The sequence below is a fragment of the Taudactylus pleione genome, unplaced genomic scaffold (assembly GCF_031769625.1).
Source record: "Taudactylus pleione unplaced genomic scaffold, aTauple2 ptg000513l, whole genome shotgun sequence".
NCBI classification, from domain to species: Eukaryota; Metazoa; Chordata; class Amphibia; order Anura; family Myobatrachidae; genus Taudactylus; species Taudactylus pleione.
Window position 1 is genome coordinate 4196178 of NW_028284915.1, and position 20348 is coordinate 4216525.

The window sequence follows — 20348 nt, forward strand, 5'->3', positions numbered from 1 at the left end:
CACGTCACGTCCACATTAAATTTCACGCTGGGGACGTTTACATCGCTTCACTAGATGTCATGCTGCCCTCCTTACTTTTCTTCTAGCCCCCAAAAAAACAGTACTGCCCCACCAAATTTGTGATGGTTGGGGGTATGCATACATTCATTGTTACACACATACATACGTACTGTTGTACACAGCGACACGTTTACAAATACATATATAGTCACACACATATACATTTACGTACATACTATTGTACATTGTTCACATAGCACACATATACACAAAGCCGACATTTTGGTGCAGTGTGCAAGAAAGAGCATCGCCCCCCCCCCCCCTCCCTCCATAGAGATATTAGATGCACAGCAAAGGCGCATGTCCGAAAAATGGGTGTGGCCTCCTGGAGAAGGGCGTGGACTCACGGCACACCCCCATGTTCATAAGTATAGGGGGATGTCCAGCACTCCCAGAGATGCTGGAGGGCATTTATGTAGTGACAGCTGATAAGGACAGCTGGTCTGTCATATTCCTGCATACATACCTAACACACCCATACTACATTACATCTGGGTCAGATTAGCCAACTCGCTGTAACAGCCCAGGAACACCCAAAAGATTTGTAATATACTTCTTTGTGTATGTGTCTGCCTCTGTACTGTGACTCTGTACGAACACCATTTGGTTGTATGCATGGTGCAACTCAGATGCCTGGGCAGGCAAAAAAAGGCACAAGAAAAAAATAAAACACATTGGCCATCACAGGACAAAAAGAAAACACATGGAGCTGATTGGTTGGTACTTTATCTCCGTCCACTTTATCTCTCTCCAAGGCTTAGTACATAGGGCCTGATTCAGCAGTGCACGCAAGTTTACAATTATCGGGAATCTGCGTGTGCTCAGGACCCATTCTGCGAGTATGCAGAATGGGTCCTGCATAGTCACACGCAGACCCTTGAATACATTTAAGGGGCGGGACAGGGGGTATTTCTGGAAATGGGTGTGTGTTTTATTACTCCAGGAGTGGCAAGCCCAGGATCTGCGTTGATATACACAGTGTGCTGGCTTACTCAGCTGGCTGGAGGCCCGGCGCCGTCAACCATCGACCACCAATGGTCGCGATGGTGATCCCAGCCTGCGACCGCCGTCGCAGTGCTAGGGTCGCAAGTGCAGCAGGGGGTGTAATACACCACCTGCAGCATTTGCATAATAGCAAGGATAGTGACATAATTAGCTGTGGATGCATCTCCAGATACACCTGTTAGGACGCATGTCTCTAATGGTGGGTAGACACCTGACAGATATATCTGCAGATCGAGTGATCTGCAGATGATGGTCGTTCATACATACTGAACGGCCATCATCTACTTGTGTCCCGGCAGCCGGTGGGCGGGTCTGGGGCATGTCCCACCCCCTCCCGCGGCTGTCGCTGTGTGTGTGTATGGGTGGTCTGCAGACATATCTGTCCATCGGCTGTGCAGCACAGACAATGCGATATGTCTGTGAACGACGCAGTTCACAGACATATCGTGTGTACACACTGGCCGACGGGCAGCAGATATATTGGCCGATCAATTGATTGGCCAATATATCTGTCAGTGTGTACCCAGCATTACAGGCACAGGATAGCTGATGCAATGATACACAGTGATGATGACTAGTTGTTTCTGATTGGCTGATTATGTATTGACCCCTCTTTCTGATAGGACTACCAAAAATAGTTTAAATGGAAAAATAGCAGATGTGGAGTTGTGTATTGAATCACATTTTACATTGAAAATGCAATTTGTATATTTTGTAAAAAGTGTCAGCACTATTCTGTATATTACATACTATTAATTTAATAAATTGTGTACAAATAGGGTAATGGGACTAGCATTTACTGCTAAATCTGTCAAGCAATATCTTTATGCCATTGTGAGGCATAAGTGTACACACTTGTACACCTGCCACATGTCTAGCATGAATGCTACATGTAAATATGCTTTTCTTGTATGCATCTCTTCCTTTGACCGTTTGTGCACAACCACATCCAATCTAATACCCCTTTTATATCAGAGCTAAAACCCGGGTTATTGCATGGTTAACCCGGGTAGCTCCTTGGTGTAAAAAGGGACTGGGTTGGATCTCCGGGTAACTTGCAGGGTTTAACATGGGTAAAACCTGTGAAACCCTGCAGTGTGAATGGCGCAATCCGGGTCATAGTGACCTGGATCGTGCCGCATGCCTGCCGATTGGCCGGCTTCAGTGGCGCTTGGAGATGACGTCATCTCCAAGCATCCACTTCAACGTCGGAAAAGCCGGGTCTCTGCAGCCTCGGCTTCGGTGGGAATGGTGCCAACTCAGGAATATCCTGGGTCTGTGATCCGGATTGGAACCCTGTTCCCACCTCCGGGTTGGACCCGGAATTTCGGTATAAAAGCAGTATTAATTAGCTCTGTTATAACCTGCTAAACTCATTAATGTATTTTTTTTAATTAACATGTCAATTGCTTACTGCCTTAACATTATTTCCGGTATATAGGCTATATGACTTGTATTATTTAATTCTATATATACAAACATATAAAATTGTTTAAAATTTTTCAACATTTGGGAAAAAAAACAATAGAATTTGACACATTTTCCACCTTTTCTTTATGCATTGTTGAGTTGCAGTGTAGAATTTAACTTGCATTACCTACAATGGTTAGTTGTACTTAGTGTATATATATATATATATATATATATATATACACACTATGTGTGTGTGTGTATATACTGCATGCATATATATATATATATATATATATATATATATATATATATATATATATAGCACCTCATAACCTGCTGACTTCTGTCGTGTGGATGGCTCATTAATTTGTTTTGTGTGTGTTCACCTAGCTGGTTAGTGTGCAAATGTTGCTCATTTTGTAAGCCGGTGTAAAACTATTGCTGGATTAGATGTCCTGCACAATACCACTACTTAACAAGCTCTGTGACAAGGTGCTTGTATTTATGTGTTCCTGACCTACCCACATTCATCATTTTGAGCCTTGTCCTGAACTCAGACTTCCCAGGAGTCCTGTTTTACTTAATCATGTTGCTCTTTTGTCATGTGGACACATTCCCATTAAGGATTAGCATGAGTCCACCAACGACATTTCATATGCAGCCCAAAAATCATTGAATCTAGGCTTCCATGAGTGTGAGGCTTTAGGTCTCTGTAATTGCTAGAGAACAAATTATTATAGTAGCTTAGAATGAAAAACAACTAATTTTGTGTGCTATGATGTATGCATAGAGTGGTGAAGGGCAACACTGATATCTTCCTGCTGTGCTGTTTGTATGCACTCTGTGTATGTGTATTTATTTATACACATTGAAAGGTTGCAGTCTGACTATATTTTATTCAAAGAGTGCCGCCTTACAATGGACCTGGATTTTCTGGTTCCCCTATCATATCAGCTTGGAGGGCATCTGCATTATATTATATTTCAACATAAGGAGTACTGCTTGCAATCAATATATATAAATTTATATATATAGTCAACCAAGCGCTGCACTCGACGGTCTTAGAAATAAAAAGTTCCTTCACAAGGTCATTGCTCTAACGTTTTGGGCTTTATTGCCCGTCGTCAGGCTGCACATACATAAAAGTATATATATATAATACTGATATCAAAGGTAATCTATTGGGACCAGTCATCTGACATAGAACTAGCAGTGCTGTATGATTATACTGATTTCATAGGTACTTTGTTATTAATTATTATCTGGAAAAACCAGAGCGACTTAGGGCTCTATTTGCTACAATCCGCATTGGTAATGCAGATTGTAGTGTGATATTATCGACTGAATTCGCATTGCAAATGCTCTGTCCCTTGCAGGGACAGAGCTTGCGAGAAAGCTCTGTCCCTGCGAATCCCCTCCGCACACCAGTCACTGTATTTTCGCATAAAAATACCGTGACAAGTGCCCCGCGCATGCGCCAACCAGCCGCCGCTGCAACCCCCCGGCACTAAGCCCCGCCCCCATCGCTAAGCCCCGCAATCGCGGACCATCGCGACACCCCTTCTCCTTTAATTACACTTACCTGCATGATCCGGGCTCCGCTGATGTCCTCCGTGTCCTCCGGTCAGCTGACATCCCATACTGCACTGGAACCCTGTCAGGTGACGACCGGGCCGCAGTGCAGCATGGGAGACCAGCTGACCGGAGGGAGGACATCACCGGAGCCCAGACCACCGGTCCCTGGAGTCAAGTAAGTTTGTTTTTTTTTTTACATCTTTTTACAGTGAATCAGCGTGTGGTCTGTTTAGACCACAGAGCTGATCACTGGGGCCTGCTCCGGGCTCTGCTTTCCTTCTCAGAGTAGGAGCCCGGTAACCGGGGGAGACCCTGGATAACGCCACCTCCAGGTGGCGTCATTATCATACGGCTTTCTCCGGGATTTTTTCACAATTTATTTTTAGTAACTTGCACACAGATTGCATTTCCCATTACAATTATGGGAAAACGATCTGCTTACTAAAAATAAGTGATACTTAGGGGCTGGAGTAGAATTTTACGAATTCTACTCCAATTGCCCTTTAGTAACTGTAGGTGATACTAAAATAATGTGAAAAGGGTGTGAAAACTATAGGTCTTGCAACTTAACTATTTATTAACTCCTAGATACATGGGATGCTGCTTAGGGTTTTTCTGTTTGTATTAGAATTTTATAACTTGTATCTGGTCTGGGTGAGGTTATTGGGGGTTGGGGTTTTATCAGTGACTACACATGTATGCTTCACTATATATATACCCAGTAAGCCACAGGCTGCATGCCTGTTACAAGGCTGCATAGGTTTTTATTTCAAAGTGGTATTATATGCACAGCATAATTTAAAGAGTTAGACAATAATTAAAACAGGAGGAAGACAGGAGTACAACATTTAAAAAAGATCTCTTTACAACTTGAAAACAATTGAAAAGGATCTTCTGAGCTTCTGGATACCCTTCAACTCAGCCACCAGCTTTCATTATAACCTGAACACACCTTTTGCCAACAGCCTGCTTCAGCATTGCAAGCAACTACTAAGTGGATTGCTACATTTAAATTTTTGAATGTATGGTGTTTTTTTGTCCCTACACTGTTTATATTATTCCTTTACCACTGTCAATTTATCTCTACAACACTGTAGTATCTACCATTTTTAAACATCTTCTCATCTGTAAGAATGCTTTATCCTTAATTTAAAATCCTGCTACTTTAACAGCTCTAAACTCATTTTGTTTATTATATACTTTTGTAGTTGTGCCTTTACATCTTCTAACACTGTTCTTCCTTTTATCTGATTTTTAGACATTTTAACTGTACTATTCCTGTATCTCACTCTCATCACTACTACTTCTGTTTTCTTCCCCCCCTAATCCCTCATCTACGCAATGGCTCTCTTCTACCCCCCTCCTCACTCAGAAGCTGCATAATACTTTTCTCTACCACCAGTTCCCATTTCTTTTCTCCCTCCACTTTCTTCTCTTCCTCCCTCCTCTCCTCTATCTCCCTTCATCCCATCTAGAACTCTCCACCGCATCTCCCATAACTCGTAAGCCCTGCACCCTCCCTTTTCTCCAAGTTACACCTCTTCTTCTCAACCCACACCACACTAAACCTCCACCTTGCCAACCACCTGCTGTCACCCTTCCTCACTCAGAAGCCCACCACATACCCACACTCTCCTTATCCCCCTGCTCTAAATCAATCTCAACCCCACACTACAACAACCCTAACAATCTCCTTCTCTCTCCTCCCAACTCTGTCCCTCTCTCCTGTCTCCTTTGGAAAGCCAGTCCTGTCTATAGACAACTGGTCCCTGTCCATTACAGCTTCATATTCAACTCCTTTAATCTCCTAGCCATCACCAAATTTTGGACTTACCCATCTACTGCAGCTATCTCCTTTGGGAGCCTCACATTCTCTCACACTCCCTGGCCTGGAGGTTGACACAGTGTTGGTAATGGGGTACTTCTATCATCTGGTCACTCCCACCTACTCTTACCTTCTAAACTCTCCACTTCGTTATTTGCATTCAATGCTCATATCAGTTGCCTTTTGCCTTCCTCGAGTAGCTGACATTCCTCATCCCCCTGGCCTTAACTTAAAATTCCATGTTAACTTTGCTTCTTGGCTCCTAACCTTGAAATGGGCTCTCAAGACCCCTTTCTTCCTCAAAGCTTTCCAGCTCTCATCCTAACCCACTAACTCCATGTTCCTTCCTCACAATCCAGCCCATCTGTGTCACCCCTGTTTGTCTGCCCCCTCCCCTTTAGAATGTAAGCTCTCACGAGCAGGGCCCTCTTCACTCATGTGCTTCTCCCTCACTTACTCCTGCTTTAATTTACAACAGCACCTAACCCTTGGTTGCTGATGCCATGCTGCTTCTTTGAGTATTATGCAGCAATGTATAAATCGTGTATTTGTCCTGCATTGTTTGTACTGTTAATAACTGTTTTTCTTGTGTTATCATTTGTCTATGTACTTGTCTGGTGTGCTCATTTGTTTATGTACTTTGTAAGGCGCTGCGGAACCCTTGTGGCACATATAAATAAAGGATAATAATAATACATATATATATTCATTTGATTGCAAGCAGCACTCCTTATGTGTGTATGTGTATATATATATATATATGTGTATATATATATATATATGTGTATATATATATATATATGTGTATATATATATATATATATGTGTATATATATATATATATATGTGTATGTGTATATATATATATATGTATATATATTGAGTCTCCCATATCCAAAATGCTTGGGACCAGGGGTATTTTGGATAACGGAATATTCCGTATTTTGGAATATTTGCATATCATAATGAAATAAATGGGAATGGGACCCAAATATACACACTGAATGCATTTATGTGTTATATACACCTTATACACATAGCCTGCAGGTCATTTTATACAATATATTCAATAATTTTGTGGCTCAAGCTAAGTTTGTGTATAGAAATGAAATTCATTAATGATTCATATACACCTTATACACACAGCCTGAAGGTAATTTTATACAATATGTTTAGTAATTTGTGCCTTAGACAAAGTTTGTATACATTGAACCGTCAAAAATCAAAGGTTTCATTATCTCAGTCATGCCAAAATAATTCTGTATTTCGGAATATTTGGATATGGGAGACTCAACCTGTACACACATATTTGTGAAATAATCCAGAGTCATGTGCTGTATGAACAGAGTCTTGAGAGAGGGAGTGTGGTGAACTATGGTGGGGAGGTTGGAGTTCTGACTCATTCACCTATCCACGGTCCCATCTGAGCAAGTGATTGTGCTTCCTATGGGGACCTAAAAAGCAACTGATCAGAGTCCGAGACGCATCTCATCCACCCTGCCCATAAGTGCTGGAACCTGCACTTATTAGTTAGTTTTAACAGGTAGAGCAGAGTACCACCATTATTGGAATTCATCTAACTATAATATATATATATATATATATATATATATAATTTATTTATTGTTACAGCTGCATCTTGCACTCTGCACTCCATTGCATGTGCTGTGGTGCCTGCATTCGGTTTTTATTTGTAAATAATAAGTACCTGCAATGATGTGGTGTAGCTTAGTCAAAAGCCTGCACTTTGCTCCAGGCCCTGATTATATCATCGTATTACCCATGGGCCTAAATAATTACCTATCTATTGTTGAAGCAAACAAACCCACTACTATTGTTATCAACTGCACTTTATCAATACTGAACTTAATGGAGATTCTTGGGTAAGCCAAAGACTTGGCAAGTTACTTATTATTTTCTCTGTCACTATAATGTAAACCTTGAGATAACCTGCAGCTTTCTAATCAATATAATTGTGCAATACACATTAACAGTTAAAGCCAATATATTTTTTTCTTTAATATTTTTTGGCAACTAGTAACTGTGAATTCTGACTCTGACACTTGTTTTACAAAACCTTCTATGTGATTATGGTTATATGATCGAAACTGATCTTATCAATTATATAAATCCATTATGCTACAAAACTACTTTGCGTATGTGATAGAGCTGTGAGAGAAAGCACAAAGCTAGTCATTCATGGTTGAAAGTGCAAGCAATTATACAGTATGAAGATTCACACCAAGGGGTATATTAACTAAAGGTTGATTTTGATTTAAAATCAATAAAAATTGATTATCATCGATGTTGTGTTTCTGGGGTTAAATCACACATTAACATCAATTTAGTTTTTTTTAAATATTAGTAAATCAATTCTGTTCTATTTTAAATACACCCAACAGGGATGCAGTTATAAGGTCGACATTTACAATATCGACAGTCATAATGTCGACATCCTCAGAATGTCATCTGAAATGTTGACATGTGAAATCCTGACATTCTCAGACTGTCGACATTAAGGTTAGGCTGCAGGACGGGAATGGGATTGAAGTACCGGCGGCTCAACAGTGACAGTGCGACAGATCGAGATCCCGACGGGCGTTGGTTAGTACCATAACCCTCCCCTCTCCCCCCCCTAACCGTAACCCTCCCTTAGGGGTGCCTAACCCTAACCTCCCCTCCTAGTGCCTAACCTCCTACCAGGGGTGCCTACACCTAACCCTCCCTCCCCGAACCCTAAACCTAACCCTCCCAGGAGTGTGCCTACACCTAACCTCCCCTCCTAGTGCCTAACCTCCTACCAGGGGTGCCTACACCTAACCCTCCCTCCCCGTGCCTAACCCTAACCCCCCCTTCCCCTAGCCTAACCGTCACTGGGGGGGGGGGCTAACCCTAATTCCCCCCAGGGGTCCCTAAACCTAACCCCCCCATCCCCTGGCTAAGTGTTATACTTACACGTTAGAGGACAATCGGGATGGTGGGGGATGGTCTTCCGGTGTCGGGGTTAAGATAGGCGTCAGCATTTCGACGCCTATTTTAAGTCCCTTGTCGTGCAGGTCGTGTCGGGATTTAGACCGGCGGCATTGCGTCTGCCGGTCTATTAACTGCATCCCGCGGGACGGGAGGGTTAGTCACCAGGGGAAGTTTAGGATTACTGTAGGCTGCGGGAGAGGGCAGGTTAGGGTTAGGCGCTAGGGTTAGGGGCAGGGGTCAGAGGTCTGCGCTGATACTTCTACACATTTGACCACCGGGACCTTGAAGTCACAGCTTGAGACACTGCTGCCACTGGGAGAAGGTAAGCCACCGCTAGACCACCAAGGATGGTTTGACTTTATATACCACGCCCCATCAAGCTATTGTAATGTCTGTCTATTACAGAGAGCCTGAATTCCTATAACCACTATTGCCAATGGGTTATATTCTAAGGAGTTCTTTCTTTATGTACAGGTGATATTGTCCTAGTTATAGTTTCATCTAAATGCGATCATTTTTCAATGTCATATTAGAGAGGACCAATTGTTACCAGCATAGATATATAATGTAGAGAGATGACTGACAGATATAATATTATGTAGCTGAAAATCATAAACTATGCAAAATAACGTTACTGTGACTTAAGGGTCTATTTACTAAGTCTTGGATGGAGATAAAGTGAACGGAGATAAAGATCCAACCAATCAGCTCCTAACTGCCATGTCACAGGCTGTGTTTGAAACATCAGCAAGAAAGAGGAAATGTGTCTGCACTCTACCTATTCAATTATTCAAATTTTTATTAATCACATAGAGAACCCGAAAATATTATATATTAATCCATTCTTAGTTATGGGAGTGCTGCCCTGTTCCAACCAAATTATATTGAAATGTAAAGAAAGAGAGCCAGAGGTTGTATTCTCGTGGGCACATAGACAGAAATATATATACAATAAAATGTAACTTTAATTATCATTGATTTAAAATAATCCCCATATTGGGAAATGTGCAGTGAAATATATAAGGTAAACAATAAAGAAGTTAAACATACCTTTAAGTGAAAAAAAATGAAATAAATAATTAGTGAAAAAAATAATACAGTTAAAAAGCGAGGTCCACTAATAAGTCTCTAGTAATACAGGATAAGCCTATTAATTGATGCTAAGATATATATGTAAAGATCTAAGAAGTGATTCCTCCTAATATAATAAGGCCTAGTATTGGCTAAAATGATCAATACATATCTTTATCATAAATCACAGAGATTCAAATGCTGGCACTAATTGTCTCTATGTTTGAAACATGACAGGAGCTATTTGGCTGATACTTTATCTCCGTTCACTTTATCTGCATCCAAGGCTGATACCCCTTTTACACCGGAGCTAAAACCCGGGTTATTGCAGGGTTAACCCGGGCAGCTCCTTGGTGTAAAAGGGGTGAGGGTTGGATAGCCGGGTCGAGTGACCCGGCAATCCAACCCAGGTAAATAGCAGGGTTTAACACGGGAGTAACCGGTGAAACCCTGCTGTGTGTATGGCGCACTCCGGGTCTTGATGACCTGCAGTGCTCCGAGTGGTCCGGCTTCAGTGGCGCTTGAAGATGACGTCATCTCCAAGCGTCCACTTTCACGCCGGAAAAGCCGGGTCTATGCAGACCCGACTGCGGTGTGAGCGGCGCCGACTCGGGAATATCCCGAGTCAGCGCCGGCTAAATTCCGGGTCTGATCCGGATAGAAACCCTGTTCCAACTCTGGGTCAGACGCGGAATTTTGGTGGAAAGGGGGTATTAGTAAATAGACCCCATAGTAACAATGTCTGCGCCAATAACTATACAATGATCCCCAAGGCTGTTGGATATATACAATTAGAATAATTTATTCAACATACATGTGAACTGCTGTTCATCCCGTTAACGCACATTAATAAACAGTATACAATATTGCCATCTGTAATAATATTGTGGCATTGTATACTTCCCGGACTACGCTTTACAGGGAGCAGCAGTTCAAATGGGGCCGCTGGAAAGTATTATTTCATCACATCCCTCTGGTACCTGTGGGGTTCTCTGCATGCCCTACACACACTATGCGGGGCACTACATTTCCCAGCATACACCTACCTAGCGAGGTCGGGGGCTGCTTGTGCAGCGCAACCATAGACAAGGTGCTGGAGTTCAATACCAGCCGGGATTTGCCATCATTGTGCAAGCCACACAGGAGACTCGGTGCGGGTCCATTAAGGAGCCTGAACATTTGGAAATTCGTACGGGACACTTATCAACAGTCTCTACAATTGGTGACTATATAACTTTGCACATAAGGATATATTTACATGCTGGAAGTTCTTTTTTTGCATTATACGTGGATACAGTTCTATTGATGCACAGATTATAATCCAATACGATCAGACATATATGTCTCATATATCTATCTGGGACCTCAATGTTGCATAATATTGTATTATCTCCAGTCATATTATTGCAGAAGGCAATATTGTGTACTGTTTAAAAGGGATGAACAGCAGTTCACATGTATGTTGAATAAATTATTCTAGTTGTATATATCCAACAGCCTTGGGGATCATTGCATAGTTATTGGTGCAGACACTTTCACTATATCTATGTCTTTTTGAAGGTTTTTAACAGAGCCCCTCATTTCTCAGCTGCAAGTTTCTATACAGGACAACTTCTGCTAAACAGCCAGATCACTTTTTTATACTTTTTTTTTATACTACCCATAGTAACAATAAAGGTATATTATGTATGTGTCTGTCTAATACTAATTATATGCTGCAGGTGCCTGCATCGGTCACCACATTGGTATATTAGATGAGGAAGCCACTTACAGGTCATCACTGATTACTAGAGAGAATCCATATGCTTCTGTTTAAATGAAGCTTCAATGAATCAAATAACCTGATTAAATAGAGGTCATGGCCCTCCTTATCCAAATTGACAAATAACTTAAGCCTGATTTATGTCCATACAGAGAGGTTGTGGTGTGATCTTCTGAAGGCAATGTGATTTTATTCAGAGGAGATTCTCAACAGGGTCATGTCGGGTTGACAACTCCAGTGTACAAATAAAGACCAAAAGATCAAACATTTTGTGTGTGTGTGTTTGTGTGTGTGTGTGTGTGTGTGTGTGTGTGTGTGTACACATATACTATCCTTATTTTTTTAGAGTAGTTATGTCTTGTCTTTAAAATATATTCTTACATTTGGAGAGGACAATGTTACATGTCTTATTTTATGCTCTAGGTTCAGTACTATCAATGGGTTTATTCTATACTTCTGTAACTAGTGTAATACAAGTTTAACATCTTAGTGACAGATTTTCAAGTTTTTAGATGTGTTAGCTTCATAGGGAATACAGTTGCATTTGTTTTGTAGCCAAAAAACTTGATCTCATTGTTTTAGGATAGATCAGGATTTATTCTTTAAAAATATTGAAATAAGTAGGTGTTTTATTTTAATATAGGGAAAAAAACACTTTTTGTTTTAATTCTTCCAAAGATTAATTTCACAAAAATAGGAAAACCCCATTAATTTAATAAGTTTTTTTTTTTTGTCTTTTAACTATGAAAGATTTGCAACCATCACAAGAGGCTCCCCACAAGTATTTATATTAGTTTGTTTCTTTAATTCCATTTTACTTACACTTATTGTTACAACTGTCGTAGCATCTATTTTCTGTTGTTCCCAAGTTCTCCGCCCCTCACCTATGACAACAAAACCTGACCTCAGGTTCTGATACAGTACTACTCCAGGCATCAATTACAGGAAATCCAGGGGCTCTGCACAGCTCCCCAGAGGTATGATCGGATAAGTACATAAATAGGTGGAGAAGTAGCCCATAGCAACCCATCAGCTTCTAACTGTCATATTATAGAAGGTGCTAGATTAATGATAGCTAGCGGCTGAGTGGTTGTTACAGTATGGGCAACTTCTCCACTTTTTAGAAGGTTTGATACATCTCCCCCAGGGAGAACCACCATCCTTAATGTGCATTTATAAGCATCCATTGAAGATTGTAAGCTTGCGAGCAGGGACTTCCTACCTATATATCTGTCTGTTATGACCCAGTTTTGTTCTATTAATGTTTACAATTGTAAAGCGCAATGGAATATGCTGCGCTATATAAGAAACTGTTAATAAATAAATAATAAATAAGATGTGTGTTCTCCAGAAAGATCATTTATCAATGGTTCAGAAGTAAGAAGGGGCATAAAATTGTGATTTTGGTGTGTCAGATAAGTAGTACATTGATGTATGGGTTCCATTGCATTCCATTCATGGTACACTGCATTGGCTCCTCCTATACATTTTGAACCAGTTTCCATCAGGTAACCTGCTTTATTATCAGCAAGCTGAAGAAATATTAACCGAAGCTACTTTATCCTGCATCCATGTATAGAATGTGCAAGAGGCCTATATGCATTTAGGGCCTGGTTCAGATGTGGACAGTATTGCACAGCCCAAAGGATACGGCTGCACAATACAGCCCTACTAATATGCTAATGCAGCAGGAGGTGTCAGTAGGAAATAGACACCTCCTTGCTGCATCTGCGATCCCAGTTAAGTACCCGTAGATGGTGCCTCAGATCACCATCTCGACCATCGGTCATGATGGTTGCTGCTTTAGCCAGGCTGAATAAGCTGAGACTTACTCAGCCTGGAGAAAACCTAACCCCTTGCGAGGCCGGAAAGTCTGCGTCCTATGATGCAGACCCTGAACTACCAGGAAACAAGGGGGACACGCCCTTATTTCCAGGAAAGCAGACCGATGCCACCCCCCTCCTTGCTCTCATCAATAAGGCTGCGGCTCAGGTGGCTCTGCAGATGCCCCACCATCGGATATATGTGTAATCGATTGGATTTACGTACATATCTGAATTAGGCCCTTAGTGTGAGCATTCATTTCTCACTGTCTACAGTATTCATCCACTCACACCTGACCTAAAAAGCAGTATTCATCCACTCATGCCTGACCTAAAAAGCAGTATTCATCCACTCACGCCTGACCTAAAAAGCAGTATTCATCCACTCACACCTGACCTAAAAAGCAGTATTCAAAACAGCAGTAAATTGCAGATAACACTATATGAATGTCAGGTCCCAGACACACACATGTTCTTCACCTAAATTGCAGGAGGAGTTATACAGATACATACCTCAGGGAAAGGGTACTCTTGAATGAAGAGGCATACACCTTTTCAGGAAACAGTTGTGTCTATGTATTCTTCTCCGCTGACCAAAGTTTGCTGGAATAAATAAAACCCACAATTAAAATTATGACTTCACCATGCAAAGTAACATTAGTTCATTTGTGCTTTTATCAGAAATCTGGTTACTGGAAGCTTATAGAACTTTCTATCGTCTGATCACCTGCCCTCTACCTTCTGGCTCCTGGGACTTCATAGACCTTAAATGGAGTGATGTACTTAAAGGTTTTAAAGTAAATTCATCAAGTTGTGAGTTGTTGCTAAATAAAATAGTGAACTGGTGTCTTAATAGGTGTGACTAGAGACTTAGGGGTGTAGAAGTCATAGGCAAACGCAGGTGGGGGGGGGCCGTCTGCCTGGAAACCCCCCTCCCCAGCCCACACCATGAACACAATAGCAATAGTAATGTAATATAATTTTACTAGTGCTGCATGTTCTTCACAGCATCACAAATGAAATAATTAGCACCACCTGTGGATCTTTTAACATGTATCAGTCAATAATAAATAACCTGTGCACTAACTAGGAGATCTGGAAAACATGCACTGTTAAGAAGGTGCTGCTATAGAGCCCAATATGTACATATATGTACAGGGCAGTGCTAGGTTATTCTGCTGCTCCCCCAGACTCCTCGACTTGCTCCCATGCTCTGGAATGGTGCCCACATCTAAAATAAAAGCATTCAGCTCAGACAGGATGGCCCTACTGCCGCATATAATGGCTTACTGTGATTGCTGGTCCTCTATATGCTGGGATTATGACACACAATACACTTTGTGTGATGCATATTAAAGCTGGTTAAATGCTAATTCTACCCTCTTCATGGACTGGCCACGCTCTCACTCTTAAATCAAGCATTTGGAAACCCCCCTCTGGAAATCCTGCGTTTGCCACTGGCAGTAATGCGTCACAAATCAGAAAGTGTTTCTCTATTTATGACATATTCAACACTTCAGTTGTCCAAAGCACAGATTATGTAAAACGCTGTTATCTTTACATATCACTCCAAAACGGGTTGGGTATGGATTGCCGGTAGTCGGGATCCTGACAGGGTTAACATCCCGACACTTGTTGGTCGGTATGCTAACCCTCCCCCTCTCCCTACCCTAACCTGGGGCATATCTATAATGGATGCCGGGCACACGGGCTCCAAGGTCCAGGAGGGCCCCGCACCGCACAACCTGCACCCATAGTATTACTTACCTCTCCGGAGTCTCATGTCGGCGCGGTGGTCCAGCACTGGACACCGTGGCCATTTTCCCATCGTATGCGCAGTACAGGGAAAATGGCCGCCACGGCCATATTCCCCGTGACCTGCGCATACTCTATAGACTCTGGGCGCACTCTAGTGCGCTGCCGACCGCCGGACAGAGAGGAGGGGGCCCGTGTCGGAGACTGCACATGGGCCCCCTCCTCTCTAGAAATGCCCCTAACCCTCCCTTCCTGGGGCCTAACCCTAATCCCCCCAGTGCCTGAACTTAACACCCCCCTCCCCCCACCCTAAAGTTAACCCTCCCCCCTTAGTGCCTAACCCTGACCTTAGCCCCCGATACTTGCCTTTGGACGCCAGCGGTTGGTATTCTGGTGCCGGGATCCTGACTGCTGTTGGGATTCCAGCGTCGGTATTTAGACCGTTGGCATCTCATCAGCCGGGATGCTGACTACATCTTCTCCAAAACAGGCATGTAACTATAATGGATAATAGATACAGGGAGTGCGGCGCACACAGGCCCCTGGGGCAAGGCTTGCACTTCAGACCAAGATCAATCAGGATAATGCACCATATTTCTGAAGATAATTGCCAGAAATATAGCGAATGCACAAAGAGAGCAAGGACTGTCACTGTGTCAGAGTCCTAGCTATCTTCTACACACGTGTCGCGGGGCCGCTATTTTTCTAGCAGAGGGACCCCGCACAAATACTTGCACATTGTCACCCTACAAAAGTGCCATTGCCCCAAAACGCACATTGCACAGAATATAAATACACTGCAAAAGTGCACAGTTAATTCATTAAGGATCGCAACTGCAACAGCGCTCGCAATTGGCCGATTGTTGTGTACTGAGTATGCATTGCACCACTACGCAGGCCACGCAGATCCATCGCAGAGTGATTGACAAACAGTGAGCGTTTGGGGGTGAATACGGGTGGGGGGGTCAGTCAGAGGACAGGCGTGTCTGTCCGTTTGAACGCCGTTGCATGGGCGTGTATAAATTAGCCATTGCGATTGCATACGCAGCTTGAGTGCTCACTGTGTGCAACGAGTAATTTCTAAGTAAGGTCAGGGCTGCTGTAATTCTGCATGAGGGGCCAATGGTGCTCGATGTTACTGATGTTTGTGGAGGTTCGTAAGGTATTACAGATGTGAGATAGTGGTAAAGGGAGTCTGTGGGCGTCTCTATGCTGGCAGTGTGACGACATTGCGATAGCATTAGCATATTTTCGCAGCAGACCTGCTTGTGATTAAGAAGCTGCGATTGCAATAGCGATCCTTAATGAATCAGTCCCATAGTATTCAGCATGGAATAAAAAAAGAAAGCTAAGACAATGGAGTTTTTACTGGTTACTGATCATCAAGGTTGGATTATCCAGGGGCAGCTCTTCCAGATTGTTTCCTCATTTGCATTCTCTGGTATAAAGCATTGTGGAGACATTACATTTAAATAAAAATACCAGAATGTTTGTCCAATGCATAGTGTAGGCAGTACAGCATGGAGGAGAAATGATCATATCTGTCTAAATTAATTGAACGCTGAGAGAGATGGCTACCTATATCCAGGCACACAGCGACAGATGAAATACCTTATGCATTTCAAACAAATTTGTTATTACTCCCCAATATTTCAGATGGCGAGTGTAAAAGGTGAGTGCAAGTAGGTACAAGTTTATGTGTTCATAGACACTTGCATGTTTTTCAGCATTAACATAAACATTGGTATACGTGTTGCTGCAATTGTCATTTAAAACAAAGCTGTTATTAATGGCTAAATTGCATGTAATTCAGATGCACGTGTATACTGCAGGGATATTGTTATCAAACTTCAAAGCAGCAAACCTTAATCCATTCCTAACATAAAAATGCCATTAACCCATCTCCTAAAACTGAGCCTATCCCACACCTTAACTATAGCCGTCATATTAACCTAAGGCAGGGATTCCCAACCACAGTCCTCAAGGCAAACTAACAGTTCAGGTTATAAGGATAGCCATACTTGAGCACATGTGTCTTAATTAGAACCTCAGTTGTTTTGATTTGACCATCTGTGCCCAAGCATATCACTAAAACCTGAACTGTTAGTGTGCCTTGAGGACCGAGGTTGGGAAGCTCTGACCTAAGGCCTTATACAGGACTCCTAGCTCAAGCTCCAAATATATTATTTCTTTTTATTCAGGTTACAATCATGTACAGTAAAGGGGCATACACACTAGACGATTCTTATGAATGATATCGTTATCATTCATATTGTCCACTGTGTATTCACTGAACGACCAACGATGCCCAGTCGGCTGAACATGCAGCTCAATTTGGGGATATCGTTAATGCTGCCATATTGCTGAATGCAGCATGGTCTGCCCCCCCCCTCCACTGTCGTTTGTTGTGACCGAAGTGTGTATACACTTACCAATGTCGGTACCCCGCCGGGTCCTACCGCAGACGATAACATCGTCTAGTGTGTATGCGGCTTAAGAAACATTCTCACACATCGGCATAGCTATAATTCTTACTTCTCCGGAGTCTCGTGATGGCAGCAGCAGCGCTGCGCAAATCATTGGGAAAATGACACGGTGGCCATTTTCCTGGCATTTTGTACATGCGCAGTAGAAAAATGGCTGCCGCGCCATTTCCCTGGAGATCTGTGCATGTGCAGTAGACTGGCATAGCGCTAAATTCCACTAGTGCTAATAATCTATTGTGCTGCTCGGTAGAGAGGAGGGGGCCCTGGACGGAGACTTCACACGGGACCCCTCCCCTCTTTATACACCCCGCCAAGGAAGCCCACACCACACGCACTGCACCCATAATAGTACTTATGTCTCCAGAGTCCCATGTCAGCCGCCACTGCAGAACAACAGAAATCACTGGGAAGATGGTGCAGCGGCCATTTTTTCGGTGTTTGGCACATGCGCAGTAGAGAAGTTTCCAGGAACATGGCATGGGCATCATGTTCCCAGAGACCTGCGCAACAAAGCCAGAGTCTACTGCACTGCCAGAGAGGAGGGGGCCTACACAGACCCTGCACTCAGGCCATCTCCTTTCTTAAACTGCCTCTGCTCACATAGTATCATTTCTACTTGCAAAGTGTATAGTAAAGTAATTTGGGAAATCTTCACACAACCTCCCTTGGAAATACAGCAGTACGTAACACAACTAGTATAATCATAGCACATTAAAATGGAAACAGAAATGCAATAATATTGTACTAAGGAGGCAAGCAGAGAGGCAATGATAAACATTTATCAATATGGTTATACACCAAAGTACAGACAGTTTGGAGAGGTGATGCTGGAGGGATATTTTCACTCTTCGATATTTTTTTTACGTGTTCAGTAGATTTAAAAACCTCCCCCAGGTCCTCTCTGCAAGTGCACAAAGGTGCAATAGACTTTTATTGAGCAGGTGGACCACAGTACAATTGTAAACTGTTCTTTGAGACACTGATTTAAATCTATGTTGATCTCTTGCTATTGTACAGGTCACCCATCACCATTTGATATGCATTTTGTGACTCACTGAACCTTTGTTAATCAAGAGCTAGTATTCCACCCACTGTAGGGAACATTGTTGTAGTCATCTTCTATAAAATCCTTCCTCTTCCATAGTAACTATTTTGTTATGCAGAGTGCCGTTCTTGTATGAATTACTGTAAATGGCTTTTGTAGTTTATTGCACATAACTCCATTCATCTTTATGTAGTAAATCCTCTAAACTTTCCATTACTTTTGCATTATATTATATGTTTCTTTGTTTCATTTTCCTAAAAATAAAGATATTATTAAATGGACAAAATAGTCCTGCTTTAATATTGACATATTTGTGAACTAAGTAAACTAGTCTTCAATGTTCTGAATATGATCAACCTGAAATGATTTGTACACTCCTGTAAACTTTACACATGCATAATTCGGTCTGGCACTGTGACAGTTAAGTAAGAGTTAGCTTGTTATAGAAATATAGTTTTAATAATGTTTACTCGCTACTAGTTCTCTACACAGTCACTTTAATCGATAGACATATTTACATCAGCAGCATTACAATTAGAGATGAGTAATATTGTCCTGTATGGTGTATCACAGAGGTGTGTACAGGTTGATACTGAGGGGTCTCGCACAGGTTGACAAATCAGAATCAGCTTACAAACATGCCAAAAAGACGATTGAAAGTCCAGTTTCCTCTTTATTTATGTGACCTAGTAGAAATTCACCACTAGATAAGTGTACAGTGTGTCAGTGTTATCACTAGCCAGCACACTAGTAGTAAATATTTAACCTTGTTATTTGACCAGGTTGATACTATAATCTATTTAATACCTAGAAGTACTATACATTCCCAAATCATTATCTAATGTATCAAGTGTGTGGTCACTGATGTGCTCAGGTTACTATTTAATCCTGCCCTACTATTATCAGTAGCTAAACAATAACAAACAGCATTGCCAGTAATATTCAATATAATATCTCAAAATAAAAAATATATAAGACATTCATTTTGTGTTTGCTTTGTCATATAAATGCAAATTCAGATAAATGAAAGCTGAAGTTCAAACAAAATATATTTTGAAGTTGCTATGTGACATTTTAAAATATTATTCTATTGACATTTTTACTAATAAAAAAGTATATTAAATCGGAAAATATATATATACAGTATATATAAAGCATAATAATGAAATAAGAAGTAAAATGCATTACCTGGTTTTTGTGCATGAATAAGTAGCAGACTCATCAGGATGATTAATAGAATGTAAAATAATTTCTGAAATTCCATTTTTTTTCTTTTTGGGACTGGAAATCCCCACGAGATAGGGAGCTGATGTATTAATTCCTTGGAAGCTGCTTTCAACTAACTCTTCTCAGTGAAGTAGGTGCTGCATATGACTGCAAGGTTAATGATCGGAGGAGACAAGGTTATAGAGCCTCCCACTTTCTGCCTTTTCCTCTCAGCAAACCTCTGGCTTGTTCTTGTTCTTCTGTCCTCTTCCCTAGTCTCCCTACTTAAATACCAATTCCAGAATAGAAGTAAACAGTTGCTCCTGCTAGTGAATGTGGAATAAGAAAC

General features: G+C 41.8%; 1 protein-coding gene across 1 annotated transcript in view; it reads right to left on the bottom strand.

The window, feature by feature from the left end:
- APELA (apelin receptor early endogenous ligand) overlaps positions 1–20112 on the bottom strand; it is a 28584-nt gene extending 8472 nt beyond the window's left edge. The window contains exons 1-2 of the mRNA XM_088450274.1: positions 19982–20112; positions 14021–14110 (exon numbers count right to left, since the gene is read on the bottom strand). Coding sequence (XP_088306400.1) covers positions 14022–14110; positions 19982–20057 — 165 coding nt within the window. The 5' untranslated portion in view covers positions 20058–20112 and the 3' untranslated portion in view covers position 14021. The remainder of the gene's footprint in view (positions 1–14020; positions 14111–19981) is intronic.
- Between the last annotated feature and the right edge of the window lie 236 nt (positions 20113–20348).